Here is a 15,930-nt window from a genome sequence, read left to right as displayed (position 1 = left end):
TATAGGGAAGAAGATGAGTGAAAGAAACATTTAGAGAAAAGTAATACCAGAACTCAATAGCAGATTGAATATTAAACCTGATCAAAAGGAAAGAGAAAATATAAAGTCAAATTTCTAGCATAGGGGCTGGGGATGTGGCTCAAGCGGTAGCGCGCTCGCCTGGCATGCATGCGGCCCGGGTTCGATCCTCAGCACCACGTACAAAGATGTTGTGTCCGCCAAAAACTAAAAAATAGATATTAAAAAAAAAATTTTTTTTTTTTAAATTTCTAGCATAATACATTGTGAAACAGCTGGTTACTCATGATTATTGACAATATGGTAACCAACATTAACTACTATGTCAGGGTCTACTCTGTGTGCTTTATCTCATTTAATCTTTACAACTCTATGGATACCATCATCATTACCATTTTACAAATTCAAAAACTGAAGACAAGAGAGCAATTAAAGAAGTTGCCCAACGTTGCACAGCAAGTTGTAGAGAAGATATTCCACCTCAGTGGGTCTGACTCCTTTTCCTTAAAATAGGAAGATGATCTGCTACATATTGAATCTGGTGAATTTGAACAAGCAACTAGAAAAAGCAAAGTGGCTATAAAGAAGGCCAGACAAGAACATAAATGACTGAATCAAGTTAGATTTGACTATAGAAAATAATCTTTTTCTTCAATGATAGGGATCAAACCCAGGACCTTCTCACATATGCAAGGCAAATGCTCTACCACTGAGCTACATGCCCAGCTCCAAGAGGAAAACATATACAAGAGGCTCCTATCCTGCTATACTCGAGTGTTGCCCTGTGTGAATTTCAGGCCCATTATTGTCACTTCTTAAGACTTTTTCTAAAAAGATGGAAATCTGGGTTCATATATACAATCTCCTAATACTTAAATATCAATTAACTCAAGTGTCAACACTACTGGATTGTGAGCGCAGTAGCGTTCATCTGTAATACCAGTGGCTGGTGTGGCTGAAGCAAGAGGATAGTAAGTTGAAAGCCAGCCTCAGTAACTCAGAAAGACCCTGTCTCTAAACAAAACAATAAAAAGGGATGGGGATGTGACTTACTGTTTCAAACTGGTTTTGTACTGGGTTTAATCCCCAGTACAAAAACAAACACTAATGTGGCCCAAACTAAATATGGCTGCAGATTTGCCTCTCTGATCAATAGGCTGTTAGAAATTCAGTATTGGATTTAGATTGGAAGATTGGGGCTTAAGATGTATGATTAGGGAATCCTTCAGCACAGAGGATAGAAATGTTGTAGAAGTAGTATGCACTGGAATAACTACCAGCATATAACATTTGTTAAAACAATGCAAAAATATATGTTAACAAGACCAGGACTCTTTCATGTTTTTTTTTTTTTTTTAGCTTTATAGAAAGCTGACAAAATAGAAGTGTAAAACTAGCAGTTGGAAGTATGTTTAGTTCAGTTTTCTATGAACTAAATTTTTAAATTCCAGACAATGACCTGAATTTTCAGGTATCCAACATGTGATGGAAACATTTGAAATTGTGAAAATATTTTTATCCCCACTGATTGAAAGGTAAATAAAAAATTGTGTTTTATCTACATTTTTACTTTTTCTTTGCTACTTTGGGTTACTCCTTCCCAGTTCAGTTTCTCACAAACACTCATATTTTAAAAGCCTATAGCAGAGGGATTTACTATTAGCAAACATTAAAGATTAAGTAAAATCTTTTCATTTTTAATCATTCAGTTTCAAGTTCCTTAATTATTAGAACATTCGGGTTTTAGGGCTAAGTAACTATTCACTTTGATGTCTAGGTTACTATAGTGTTTCTGAAGTCCATTCTCACTATCAGATAAATGTATTCATTATCAGACATGAGGAGTGTAAACCAGTTGTGTAAAAATACACATATTTTTTGCAACTGCAAAATCCTACAAAAAAGTATAAACAAATATTATTCTGCTATTATTTTGAAGCTAGAAGTGTCCTGAAATTATAACATGAAACCTCTTGTATTTAAAACAAAATTTGCATCTTTCCTAAAAATATTTCCTTTTTTTTTAACACACAACTAAGTTTATGAATAAAAATGCTTTTTTTCTGGTTCTTAAAAATAAAGTGAAATTGATTTAATAGCAATAATTGTAGTAACAATAAGGTGGGGAATTTTTCCTATTCCATAGCAAAAATCTAAAAATGCAGAATTGTGTCAAAAACCTTCAGAACCACACCACTCCCTTCTATTATCAGATTTAAATGTTCAGGATAGTGCAACTGTTATGAAAACGGTATTCAGGACTAGGTACTTGGAACACCTAGAGCTGTTTTGACATGTCAAACCTAAGTTTGGGTTTTTGAAAATCCTGCCGTCCATTGGACACTAAGTCATTCACGATAACACACAGTTTTTCTTTTGATTACATTGTATCAAGAACTGTGCTCAAAATGGAGATGGGGACATTTCTGTTGTTAAAATATATAGAAACATGACTCCATTTTTGTAAAGCTAAAATGTCGCAAACGGTGGAACACTTACCCTCTCCTTTAATATATTACCTGAGAAATATAAATAGTTCAACCTGCCAGCTTTGAAAAGCCTAACCCTGTGTCTTAACGTGGACTTTATATAAAATGGAAATAAAACTGCTAACAGTTTTCACTGTGCTTTAAAGAAAAAAACAAAAACCAAGAGTGAGCAATTTAAAACCCTCCAAGCGCCCCGCGCTCTACCAACACTTCTTCAGAACAAGTCTGGCATATTCTGAGCATTCCTCGGTGACCGGTGGCCGGACGTTCCTTTGCGGAAAGCTGTTTCTAACCAGAGGTACCAAGACAATAAGCCCCTTCCTTTCATCTCTTTCTCATTCACTTTGTAGACGGCAGGCCAATAAAGAGCTTAATGTTTTCTTTCCGCACTGGGGCTTTTCGCTTTCGTCTCCTGTCCTCAGCCCTATCCCCGGATCCCCCACCCCTAAGCCTGCCGAAACCTAGGACCTGAAGACTGGTAGCGATTCCCCGCGCGGCGCCCCGGGGGCGCCAGGCCTCAACGCTGCAGGCTGGTCCCAGGACGCCTGACCTGCGCTGGGCAATCTCAGCTCCCTAGGGGCGCCAGGGAAATCAGTGCTCAGACACGCCACGGACAGGGGTTGGGTAAGGTAGGAAAATCGTGCGTTTTCTTCCCAGGTTGCAGCAGCAAAAACGAGGAGGGAAAAGAATCGTGTACAACTCGAGCTCGGGATCCGGATTCTGGGAACAAAGAGCCTATGCAGGAAGACGAGGCAACCACACCAACGCACTCAAAAGGGCTCTCCAGCTTTTACGCAAGCGGCCCGCAACTCAACAACGCTCGGCTCCCCTTACGCCACTGGCTTGGTCCCAGAGCCTTCGCGAATAAGGCTTTGCGCACTGCGGCGGGGCCGCGCCGCAACCGAGCTTGGCCCTCTGGCTCCTCCCCGCCGCCCTGCGCGGATTGGTGGCAGATGGCAGCCAGGCTGCTGATTGGGTGGCGAAGGAGCCATTCGGGGCGGCTCTGGTGGGTTCGGCTGCCCCAGAGTGATAAGTTCGGCTTCTGACACGCCTCAGCGCCAGCAGCGAGTTGGAGCTCTATGGAGGTGGCGGCTGGTACCGGGTGGTGGCTGCAGCAGGGACTCCTCTGAGCTGAGAGTTTCAAGCCGTCCCCGACTCCTTCCTCCCCCTTCCCTCCCCCTTTTTTGTTTTCCGTTCCCCTTCCCCCTCCCTTCCCCGTCCCCGACGACCGGATCCTGAAGAGGCAGCTGCGGTGGCAGCTGCTGAGTTCTCGGTGAAGGTGAGTGGAGTCGCCGCCGCCGAGCGGAGCGCTCTAAAATGGCCGCCGTCCCCGGCCGCTTCTTCTCGAGTGGTACAAAATGGCGGCCGCTGGCGGAACCGGGCGGGGCGACCCTATTTTAGCGTTTCCTCTGCACTTGGGGCACCTGGAAATTCCTGGCCTTTGCTTTCCTTTGCCGTTTCTGTTGGAGTAGAAGGAAAACTGCAGCTTGACTACGCTTCGTGTCGGGTGTTGGCAGGGTGCGCCGACGAGGCCAGGCGGGCCGAGGCATGGTGTGCTTGGGCGGCGGGCGAGCGGGGCGCGGGCGCGGGCGCGCGCCGCGGCGGGAGGGCGATGGGCCGCGGGCAGGGCCCAGCCGTTGGCGCGGGACCAGCGACGCGCAGGAGTCCCGGAGCCCGGCCTCCCGGCGGGGCGAAGTTAAGCGGGGCCTGTCGGCCGGCTGCCCTTCGTGGGGGGAGGCAGAGGGTGAGGGCTTGGGCCCCTTTGTCGGCCCGCGGAGGCAATGGCGAGGCGGCTGTCAGTCCCGGGGGATTTATGGGTGGGAGGGGGCCTACCCAGAGCGGCGGGTGGGCCGAGGCCGCCTTCCTGCCCCGAGAACAAAGAGCCGGGCGCTGAGCCGGCGGGGGCGGCCTCTGCTGCTGCTCCTGCCGAGGGACCCACGGCCTCGCGGGGCGCCTGTCGGTAGCACTTACCTAACTCCAGACGGGGTGGGAGGAATCCGCTGCTCTATTGTTCCCAGGAAGGGAAAACGGGGCGGAGGTTTTGCTGCCATGTTGTGGCCCTGGTCTTTCGCCTGCCGGGTGCCTGCACGCCTGGGCCATCGGCGAGTCTTAACACAACATGCCTTATGCGAGAAGGAGGGACGGGCAGTGAGGAAAGGAGTGGAGCCGCCTTAGGCCTTGTCCATGCCGTGCGGCTCGCCACCGAGGCAGCACAATTATGAGAGCAGACATTTCCCACCTAGTGCTCTAGGTGTTGATAACTTATCTTTTAAGTTTTAAAGATAGTAGCATGTGGCTTGGTTTTGAGCAGTTTGAGTTCTTGTGTGTCTTCGAGGGCTGGTCTTGCGTCCTTGAGCAGCCGGCAGTTTCTTAAACAAAAAAAAAAAAAAGATTCTGCCCATTTGTTTTTTGAGTACGTTCTATTTTTAGTGTTATGAGACCTGCAATGCAGTGAAAGTTAAATCAACTGCAGTGCCAGGATCTGAAATAATTTATTGAATGAAGGTTTATAGATCTCTGTGTTAGCAGTGTCTAATTTTGATGCTCTTTCTCATTCTAGGTTTTTCATTTCTCCCATCCCCTCCCTTCCCCACCCTATCCATTAATATTATTCTTTTGAAGATTCTTCGTTGTCAAGCCGCCAAAGTGGAGAGTGCGATTGCAGAAGGGGGTGCTTCTCGTTTCAGGTATGTGTAGATTTCTTTAGGGGGGATGGTTTAGAAAAGTGATAACAAAATAAGAAGTCACTACACTAAATAATTCTGACTTAACATGCTACAATTTTTAAAGTCCTTAAGTTTGTTGGTTTTTTTGTTTGTTTTAATGACAGTTTTCTTATTAACTACTTGAAGAATAAATGCAATTATTAGTGTTTTCTCAAGGCCCAAGTTCATCTGTGATTAATTTCTGAAGTATTTTTTTTTAAATAACCTTTATTCCTTTAGAATGAGACATGATTGGTATAATGAAGCAAAAAAAAATTTTTTTTAAATAGTGCTTCTTCGGGCGGAGGAGGAAGTAGGGGTGCACCTCAGCACTATCCCAAGACTGCTGGCAACAGGTATGGTAAACATGTAAAAACATCAACTTAATAGTAGATTAACTCTTGATCATCTCTTAAATAGATCATCTAATGTGAGTTGGGACTCTGAAACTGCTTATTCTTGGGTTATTTTTAATGATGTTATTTTTTGAAATCAGTTATTATTTGTGCAAGGTGTTTTATATGGAATGTGATCACAAGATATTAGTGTTCTCAAGGTGTGGCTCCTGGACCACCTGCATTAACATCATCTGAGAATATATACTGGAAATGAAAATTCTTAGGCACTACCCCAAACCTGCTAAAGCAAAACTGGGAGTGGGTCCAGCAATCTGTTTTATGAAGCCCTGTGAATGATTCTGATATACCATACTATTTGAAAATCAGTTATTTCCAGAGTTACTTTGTTGTGGAGCAAGTAGAGAAAGCATAGCATAGATTTTTCTGTTTGATAGAGTTTCTGATCAGTGTGACATTTGGTGTGTAACTGGCTACTGTTTCACATTTTCTTGATTTGAGTCTCTTTTTTGACGTTAATCAGCGAGTTCCTGGGGAAAACCCCAGGGCAAAACGCTCAGAAATGGATTCCTGCACGAAGCACTAGACGAGATGACAACTCCGCAGCAAACAACTCCGCAAATGAAAAAGAACGACATGATGCAATCTTCAGGAAAGTAAGAGGGTAAGTTTTAAAATCTGCTTTCATAAGAAGGAAGAAGTATAAATTAGCTGTATTTACACAGCGTATACCTTATACTATTCATAAGGTAATGTTCGTGCCCAGAGAGCATATTTTTTTCTAAATGTTTATTTTTTTAGTTGTAGTTGGACACAGTACCTTTATTTTATTTATTTATTTTTATGTGGTGCTGAGGATCGAACCCAGGGCCTCGTACGTGCTAGGTGAGCGCTCTACCACTGAGCCACAACCCCAGCCCAAGAATATATTTTAGTGAATGTTAATGTTCACAGTATCCCAAATAGTCTTAAACTGAAGAGAATCACATCAGTATTTGTACTGTTGGTTCTAGTCAGTTGGTTATAGCCATAAGCCTATTGTCCTGGCGTTTCCCTCTTGGCTTAGTGTGTAACCCCATTATATAGTAAGGAGTATAACTATCACAGCTAATGGTCTCTATTTAGTCCCTGATAATGAGGCTTTTGTGCTCTTAGTTTTGAAAAAGGTTTGTTGTCAGACAGCTGGGAACCCCCAATTTGACAGATATTATAGTCTAAACAACAGTGACAAGGAAGAACCTTTATTCTGTTTGCTGATATTTCAAATGTGATTCTTTTTTCCCCAGCATACTCAATAAGCTTACTCCTGAAAAGTTTGACAAGCTATGCCTTGAGCTCCTCAATGTGGGTGTAGAGTCTAAACTCATCCTTAAAGGGGTCATACTGCTGGTAAGTTTCAAATGTTGGAAACTTGGGAAGACAAAAATATTAACCCTAGATTGTTTTTTTTGTTTGTTTTTGCCTTTAATCATATCTTTACCCTGAGGTCTGAGTTAGAGGGACATGTGTTTCTGAATACTGATAGTAATAAAAATAGAACTATTAGCTTTGTCATCAGATTTAAGAGTGAAGTTTAAGTTGTTTATACTGTGTTCAAAGGGGCTATCAGCGAGCTATTTGTTTTCCTTTTGTAGAAATGAATTGTATGATAGCAAAAGATTTTTAGTGCTTTTTTCCACACACACACACCCCAATACCACCATCACCCCTTTGGACCTCTGGCCTCATATGTGCTAGGCAAGTGCTCTACCACTGAGCTACATCCCCAGCCTTCCAGTGTCTTTTCCAACTTGGTGGTAGAGGAAGGAATGAGAACACATGAGGTCTTTTTAACAATAAAAGAAGCAAAGAGAAATAATCTGTCATGAGATTTAAGACTGCCCAAAAAAAATGGTCATAAAAGGACTTGTTTGAAAAGCTGCCAGTTGATTTATTTATTATAAATGACTTCCTCTGTAGATTGTGGACAAAGCCCTAGAAGAGCCAAAGTATAGCTCACTGTATGCTCAGCTATGTCTGCGATTGGCAGAAGATGCACCAAACTTTGATGGCCCAGCAGCAGAGGGTCAGCCGGGACAGAAGCAAAGCACAGTATGTGGTGACTTTTATTTGTTTATTTTAAAATTGATTTGAAAGACATCGTTAATAAAGCCTGTGCCTTTTATTTTCAGACATTCAGACGCCTCCTAATTTCCAAATTACAAGATGAATTTGAAAACCGAACCAGAAATGTTGATGGTAAGAATTTGTTTATATATGAGGGCTGAGATGTAGCTCAATGTAGAGTGCTTCTTTAGCATAAGCAAGGGCCTGTGTTTGATCCCCTGCACCACACCAAAAAATTATATTTGATACTAATTACGTACAGTATATTTTCAACCTAATTCTAAGTGTTGGCTTTATTTTTTTCCCCCTTTAGTCTATGATAAACGTGAAAATCCCCTCCTCCCTGAGGAGGAGGAACAGAGAGCCATTGCTAAGATCAAGATGTTGGGGAACATCAAATTCATTGGAGAACTTGGCAAGCTTGATCTTATTCATGAATCTATCCTTCATAAGTGCATCAAAACAGTAAGTATTACTGGGAATTTACACTTAAATTAAGATAATCAATGAGTGCATCTTTGGGAGGAATTGAGTCAATTATAATTGTTTTGTGCCATCTTAGTAGATTCAGTGGGGCTGGGGCTCAGCAGTGGAGCACTCGCCTAGCACGTGTGAGGCCCTGGATTTGATCTTCAGCCCCACTTAAAAAAAAGATGTTGTGTCCAACTACAACTAAAAAACAAGTTAGTGGATGGTTAGTGAAATATTTAGATGACCAACAAAACTAAATGCTGTAGAACAATATTTAATATGAAAATATGCCATGTGTTTTACAAAGTAGATGTTGAACTGATTGTCCACATCAGAACTGCTTGTTTTGAAGGGATTGAAACAAATCCCTTCAAAACAAATTGAAACAAATCAATAGAACTATACTAGATGCTGTAGGAAATATGAATGGATCAGTGCAAAGCAAACTACTGCGTAACCCAGAATAACTAAAATTTTGTCAACATGTGGCCTTTCAGGGCTGGGGATGTGGCTCAAGCGGTAGCGCGCCCGTCTGGCATGCGTGTGGCCCGGGTTCGATCCTCAGCACCACATACAAACAAAGATGTTGTGTCCGTTGATAAATAAAAAATAAATAAATATTAAAAACTTCTCTCACTCTCTCTTTAAAAAAAAAAAAAAAAAAACATGTGGCCTTTCATTCTTTTGGTAGCTTTTGGAAAAGAAGAAGAGAGTCCAACTCAAAGATATGGGAGAGGATTTGGAGTGCCTCTGTCAGATAATGAGGACAGTGGGACCTAGATTAGACCATGAACGAGCTAAGGTGTGTATGTTGCTGATGAAAGCAGTATATGTACTTTATTTTTTGACATTAAAGGGGGTTGCCATGGTCATTTACCTTGGTGATAGTTTAGGAGTCTTAAAAGCCTAAGACAGTACACATTTGTTTTAGTTCTTTCAATTATGTATTTTTCTCTTTTATCAGTCCTTAATGGATCAGTACTTTGCCCGAATGTGCTCCTTGATGTTAAGTAAGGAATTGCCAGCGAGGATTCGTTTCCTGCTGCAGGTAAAACTGGTTTGTTTGAATACGTTGTTAAAGCTGAGTTTTTTTGTTCAGGAATATAAAAATGAAATTTACACTTTTAAATTACAGGATACCGTAGAGTTGCGAGAACACCATTGGGTTCCTCGCAAGGCTTTTCTTGACAATGGACCAAAGACGATCAATCAAATCCGTCAAGATGCAGTAAAAGTAAGATGATATGTGTTTATTTAATCAAGTAGACTTGAAGTATTTTTATAGTAGCACAGGGACACAAACCCTCCCCATCTTATTGAGATTGTCAGTGGGAAGTTCTTACAGAAACATAGCAGTCAAACATTCTATAGGTTTTTCTGTTTTCCCCAATATTAATTTTAGTTTTCAGTAAAATAGTGTTAAAAATGAAAGTACTTATTCACCTCATTTTCAAAGGATCTAGGAGTGTTTATCCCTGCTCCTATGGCTCAAGGGATGAGAAATGACTTCTTTCTGGAGGCACCATTCATGCCACCCAGGATGAAAATGGATAGGGACCCACTTGGAGGGCTTGCTGATATGTTTGGACAAATGCCAGGTAATTTTTGAACAGAACAGAAGTTTGGTTAAACTAAAAAAACTAAAAAATTAGTCTAAATTTTTTAATAGTAGAGTTTTAAGAGTTGCTCATGTATGTATTTTAAGGTAGTGGAATTGGTACTGGTCCAGGAGTTATCCAGGATAGATTTTCACCCACCATGGGACGTCATCGTTCAAATCAACTCTTCAATGGCCATGGGGGACACATCATGCCTCCCACACAATCACAGTTTGGAGAGATGGGAGGCAAGTTTATGAAAAGCCAGGTAAGAAGGCATTAGGAAACAAGTGTTAATATTGCAATGTCAATTTATTTTGCTTCTTTATATAAAGATAACAGCTATTTTAGGTGTCCTTTCTAAACTAAATTTACATCCTTGGCAGTTATTTCAAATTGAGTGAAATACTTAAAAAGTCACATTACTTTGATAGTTAGGCTAGATTTTTATTCTTCCCTGTTTCATCTTTTACTTTCTCTGGGCAAATTCAATTAAGCTTTCCCTATGGCTTGGCTCATCCCTTTGGTAATTTGTGGACCCCCTTTTTATCTAGACTTTCTTTCTCCCTTTCTGAAATAGGGGCTAAGCCAGCTCTACCATAACCAGAGTCAGGGACTCTTATCCCAGCTGCAAGGACAGTCGAAGGATATGCCACCTCGGTTTTCTAAGAAAGGACAGCTTAATGCAGATGAGGTACATTTGCCTATGTTACTTATATATGGTAGTTTGTGGATTCAGAAAATCTATTGCCCGATGATTATAAAAAGACGCGTTATTTAATGCTGGAGTTCTTTTCTTTTTTCTCTTTTTCTGTCTTTCTTTTTCTTTCTTTGAATGTCCAGCGTCCTATGAGCGAAGATTATGAGATATGAGGGCAAGACTTTATTAGTTAGGGTGAGGAAAATGGTTGTCAGTATGTTGTCCTGGTTTCCTTGTAAGTAGAGTGATTTAAGAACAAAGCAAGATGTTTTCTGAATTTCATTTAATTTGCTGGGATTTTATTTTAATAATGCTAATCCTAGGAGAATTCCAATGGAAATGTAAGGTTTATGACAATATCTTATTCTTCCGTGGATCAGGTCTTCAATTTTCTTGCCAGAAATTAAATGTATTACGTTAACATTGAATAACTTTTTTTAGTTTGTTTTTAAGAAACATTTCTGCCCTAGATTATATCATGTCTATAGAATTAATTTTAGGATATTAGAGTGTTAAATTTAACGTTAGCCAACTATATGTATTAACTTGGATGTCTGGTATGGTTTGTTTTTAATTCCAGATTAGCTTGAGGCCTGCTCAGTCGTTCTTAATGAATAAAAATCAAGTGCCAAAGCTTCAGCCCCAGATAACCATGATTCCTCCTAGTGCACAACCACCACGCACTCAAACACCACCTCTGGGACAGGTATGGGCCCCATAGTATGACATCATTCTTCCTTTTTAACTTCATGTTTTCTTCCACTAATGTCACATGTTCCTTTTATCTGTCATGTTGCTTATCTTTTAGACACCTCAGCTTGGTCTCAAAACTAATCCACCACTTATCCAGGAAAAGCCTGCCAAGACTAGCAAAAAGCCACCACCGTCAAAGGAAGAACTACTTAAACTAACTGTAAGTATCTAGTGGGTTCTATAAATAATCTTTAGTTACTGGGGTATATTTGGAATAGAGAAAAGTAATTGGATTGTATTCTTTTTAGGAAACTGTTGTAACAGAGTATTTGAACAGTGGAAATGCAAATGAGGCTGTTAATGGTGTAAGAGAAATGAGAGCTCCTAAACACTTTCTTCCTGAGATGTTAAGCAAAGTAATAATCCTGTCACTAGATAGAAGTGATGAAGATAAAGAAAAAGCAAGTTCTTTGATCAGTTTACTCAAACAGGAAGGGATAGCCACAAGTGACAACTTCATGCAGGTAGAATACTTTTCCTGATTGTTTAATAAGAACTCCACTCATTGAAAACTGTAACAAACTGACTGTTGTGTGTTCCTTCTAAGGCTTTCCTGAACGTATTGGACCAGTGCCCCAAACTGGAGGTTGACATCCCCTTGGTGAAATCATATTTAGCACAGTTTGCAGCTCGTGCCATCATTTCAGAGCTGGTGAGCATTTCAGAACTAGCTCAACCACTGGAGAGTGGCACCCATTTCCCACTCTTCTTACTTTGTCTTCAGCAATTAGCTAAATTACAAGATCGAGAATGGTTAACAGAACTTTTTCAACAAAGCAAGGTCAATATGCAGAAAATGCTCCCAGGTAAGAGAATGCTGGTTTGTTAACACTAAACCTAGAGGTTCTTGGTAACTTGAGTGGATTTATGTGGATCAGACAGCTTTATACCTTTCCAAGTAATAATAAACATTGCCCTGGATACATCTTAAGATCTTATTTTAAAAGGGGATTATCAAATCTTTTTACTTGATCCATGTATTAAGAGTTCATTTTGCGGTTGTGGGGTTGTAGCTCAGTGGTAGAGCACTTTGTAAACAGGCCAGTTGGATAAAGTAAACTGCTACTCAATGATGCAAATGATTTTATCTCTTCAGAAATTGATCAGAATAAGGACCGCATGTTGGAGATTTTGGAAGGAAAGGGATTGAGTTTCTTATTTCCACTTCTCAAATTGGAGAAGGAACTTTTGAAGCAAATAAAGTTGGATCCATCCCCTCAAACCATATATAAATGGATTAAAGATAACATCTCTCCCAAACTTCATGTAGATAAAGGATTTGTGAACATCTTAATGACTAGGTAAGATGAATGGTCTTCTATAAACAGTAAAATCCATGTTTTATTTGCTATAGAGAATAAGTCTGCAAGGCAGGGAGCTAAAAGTTAAACCTGTTTCTTGAGCCAGATAACTCACTTTGTGGTTCTAAAAAGGCTTCTTTTTGTCCAGCTTCTTACAGTATATTTCTAGTGAAGTAAGCCCACCTAGCGACGAAACAGATTCTTCCTCTGCTCCTTCCAAAGAACAGTTAGAGCAGGAAAAACAACTGCTTCTTTCTTTCAAGCCAGTGATGCAGAAATTCCTTCATGATCATGTGGATCTACAGGTCAGTGCCCTGTATGCTCTGCAGGTGCACTGCTACAACAGCAATTTCCCAAAAGGTGAGATGACAGGTGTTAAAGGAATGAGGAGTTCAGGGGCAGTGCATGAGATAGCCCACTAAGTGGGGATTTGGGGTTTTTTTTAGGCATGTTACTCCGCTTCTTTGTTCACTTCTATGACATGGAAATTATTGAAGAAGAAGCTTTCCTGGCTTGGAAAGAAGATATAACCCAAGAGTTTCCAGGAAAAGGCAAGGCTTTGTTCCAGGTAAATTTTTTAATTTGGTTTGGGGTTTCTTGCTTTTTGTTTTTCCAGTTTCGTTGGTAGTATTTTAATGAGTAGTGTGCTCGCTCCCTCGCTCGCTCCCTCTCACTCTCTTGTAGCCACACAAAATACCTGTATTTTATTTGTGTTTATGTGATGCCGAGGATTGAACCCAGTGCCTCACATGTGCAAGGCAAATGCTCTACCAGCTGAGCTACAACCCCAGCCCCCAGTAGTTCTCTTTTTTAAACTAAAATACAGGCAAAAGATAGTCCTGAAAGTTTCTTAATCCATACATATCATTTTGTACTGTTCAAAGCTATTAAAAGTGGGCAGTTAGCAGCATGAAGTAAAGCTAGGAGGTGAAATTATGCTTAAATCCTAGTGGTTTATAAGATGTTGAATTAGAGGTGATTAACAAAACTTTTTGGTATTAAAAGTACTTAAACAATTTTGGTGATTGGAAGTTTATTTTTTAATTTATTCTGTCTGTAAGTAAAGAATTTAGTATAAAGGTTCTGGTTTAGTAGTTTTCCAAGGGACCAGGCTTTGGGAAACTGTTGTACAGCGTCTTACCTTACTCCTAAGGGTTACAGAGTAGCTTCACAGGGATCATCTTGAGACTAAAAAGATTTCCTGAAATGTAAGTGGACAAATGTCATACTAACCTTGAATTAAAACTTAAGGCTGATTCACACAGTACATTTGCAGCTGTTTGCAGTAATCAAAATGTGGTTTAAGACTTTTGCCCTTGGGTAAATGTTTGGTTTTGGTTATGTCTTGAACCTGCTGTTGAATAATAATTACAAATCTAATTTACAGGTGAATCAGTGGCTAACCTGGCTAGAAACTGCTGAAGAAGAAGAATCAGAGGAAGAAGCTGACTAAAGAACCAGCCAAAGCCTTAAATTGTGCAAAACATACTGTTGCTATGATGTAACTGCATTTGACCTAACCACTGCGAAAATTCATTCCGCTGTAATGTTTTCACGATATTTAAAGCAGAAGCACGTCAGTTAGGATTTCCTTCTGCATAAGGTTTTTTTGTAGTGTAATGTCTTAATCATAGTCTACCATCAAATATTTTAGGAGTATCTTTAATGTTTAGATAGTATATTAGCAGCATGCAATAATTACATCATAAGTTCTCAAGCAGAGGCAGTCTATTGCAAGGACCTTCTTTGCTGCCAGTTATCATAGGCTGTTTTAAGTTAGAAAACTGAATAGCAACACTGAATACTGTAGAAATGCACTTTGCTCAGTAATACTTGAGTTGTTGCAATATTTGATTATCCATTTGGTTGTTACAGAAAAATTCTTAACTGTAATTGATGGTTGTTGCCGTAATAGTATATTGCCTGTATTTCTACCTCTAGTAATGGGCTTTATGTGCTAGATTTTAATATCCTTGAGCCTGGGCAAGTGCACAAGTCTTTTTAAAAGAAACATGGTTTACTTGCACAAAACTGATCAGTTTTGAGAGATCGTTAATGCCCTTGAAGTGGTTTTTGTGGGTGTGAAACAAATGGTGAGAATTTGAATTGGTCCCTCTTATTATAGTATTGAAATTAAGTCTACTTAATTTATCAAGTCATGTTCATGCCCTGATTTTATATACTTGTATCTATCAATAAACATTGTGATACTTGATGTACTTTTATGTGACTTTCAGTAGCACCTGCAGCTTTGTGGGGAATTGTTAGCTTTTGAGGATTAGAAGATGCATCTCAGTTTGAAGATTTAGGAACTTTTAAACTCATAATCTATTTTTTCATGATAGGACACAAAATGAGTAATTTCTCAGGTGAGTTTATTAGAATTATATTTATATAGAACTATCAACAGTTTCTGTAATCAAAGACCATAAGTCTCATGAATTTAGAAGAATGTTGCTATCTATGCATAGCAACCAAAACTGGTATCTTCTCATCAGGCTGAAGTAGGTTGATAATCTGTTCTCAAGAAGATTTCACATCCCCTCTTGAAAAATCCATTGTCCCAGTAAAATTATTTGGCATCTTTATTCAACTAAATGTTCATCATGGGGGTTAAGATGTATTTTTCAGAAACTCCTTAAGGATTTACCCATGCTCCCAAGCCTTGGAAGATTTTTCAGTCCTGGGCTTAATGTTAAAACTTGGGCAGGGACACTTCTGCCACCTGAGAAGAACAACCTGGTCTTGGTTTACAGAAACCTTTAAGGCAGGCAGTAGTACATCATGCTAATAGGCACTGTTGAAAGAGGCCCCACCTACTAGAAAGGGGTGATAGGTAAAGCCAATATATTTGTGTTCCATTGGGATCAGAAAGGCTAACCCTTTGTGGGGATGGTCATCTCTACCATGCGGCCAGCGCAATGGTTTCATTAATGAGGTTCTTGGCATAACAGTTAGCTAGCGAGATCGAAATAAACACACAGACTCAGTTACCTTTTTCTATGACCAGGTCCGAGAGGGCTCCCCTCTCTGGTTCGTTCCTCTAACCGCCCGGCAGGGCAGCAAGGATTACTCAGGGCTAGCAGGAGAGAGAGCACGCCAGGGAGTAGCCTTTTATTGGGGAGCAAGAAATTCAGGGGAGAATTCCATCCAATGAAGGTTGAAGGGGGGGCCGCACTCCAAGGCCGGGGTCAGTGGTCAGTTACACCCCCACACGGACAGGTTCTCGACAGGAGAGGGCCGGGAAAGCTCCGACACAGCCAGAGCGCCTCAGACCCTAACCGGGAGTCACCCAGTCACGTGTGAGAATGGCTCCCAACAGTCATCACTAAAATTCTAACAATTTATAGCTTTGGGTAGCTTTTAGTGGCTATCACAGCAAAAATGGTAGGTGAACAACCTACTTTAGATTTCAGGAGACTTGAAGGGTATT

The 15,930-nt window shown here is 40.6% G+C and overlaps 1 protein-coding gene and 1 non-coding gene across 2 annotated transcripts; both read left to right on the top strand.

The window, feature by feature from the left end:
* Positions 1 to 318: 318 nt before the first annotated feature.
* Positions 319 to 14,727, top strand: Eif4g2 (eukaryotic translation initiation factor 4 gamma 2). Its single transcript, XM_076842513.1, has 24 exons — positions 319 to 502; positions 3,165 to 3,533; positions 3,644 to 3,786; positions 5,130 to 5,194; positions 5,503 to 5,568; positions 6,092 to 6,232; positions 6,855 to 6,957; positions 7,528 to 7,659; positions 7,740 to 7,806; positions 7,988 to 8,139; positions 8,837 to 8,947; positions 9,110 to 9,193; positions 9,281 to 9,379; positions 9,602 to 9,743; positions 9,851 to 10,011; positions 10,324 to 10,437; positions 11,024 to 11,149; positions 11,252 to 11,356; positions 11,445 to 11,660; positions 11,744 to 12,002; positions 12,293 to 12,497; positions 12,646 to 12,857; positions 12,944 to 13,065; positions 13,885 to 14,727. Exons 1-24 carry the CDS (start codon positions 319 to 321, stop codon positions 13,948 to 13,950), a joined length of 3,444 nt encoding a protein of 1,147 aa, XP_076698628.1. The 3' UTR covers positions 13,951 to 14,727.
* Positions 10,491 to 10,622, top strand: LOC143393310 (small nucleolar RNA SNORD97). Its single transcript, XR_013090602.1, has one exon. It is a non-coding gene; the product is annotated as a small nucleolar RNA SNORD97 (small nucleolar RNA).
* Positions 14,728 to 15,930: the final 1,203 nt, after the last annotated feature.

This window comes from Callospermophilus lateralis, chromosome 2 (assembly GCF_048772815.1).
Source record: "Callospermophilus lateralis isolate mCalLat2 chromosome 2, mCalLat2.hap1, whole genome shotgun sequence".
NCBI classification, from domain to species: Eukaryota; Metazoa; Chordata; class Mammalia; order Rodentia; family Sciuridae; genus Callospermophilus; species Callospermophilus lateralis.
Note: the sequence above shows the minus strand (reverse complement) of the source record. Positions and strands in the feature narration are given on the sequence as shown.

Coding starts and splice junctions, on each gene's coding strand:
- Eif4g2 (XM_076842513.1), top strand. CDS start 319: ATGGTAACCAACATTAACTACTATGTCAGGGTCTACTCTGTGTGCTTT. Junction 5,195..5,502: donor GGGGGTGCTTCTCGTTTCAG/GTATGTGTAGAT, acceptor TTTTTTAAATAG/TGCTTCTTCGGGCGGAGGAG. Junction 8,140..8,836: donor TTCATAAGTGCATCAAAACA/GTAAGTATTACT, acceptor TTCTTTTGGTAG/CTTTTGGAAAAGAAGAAGAG.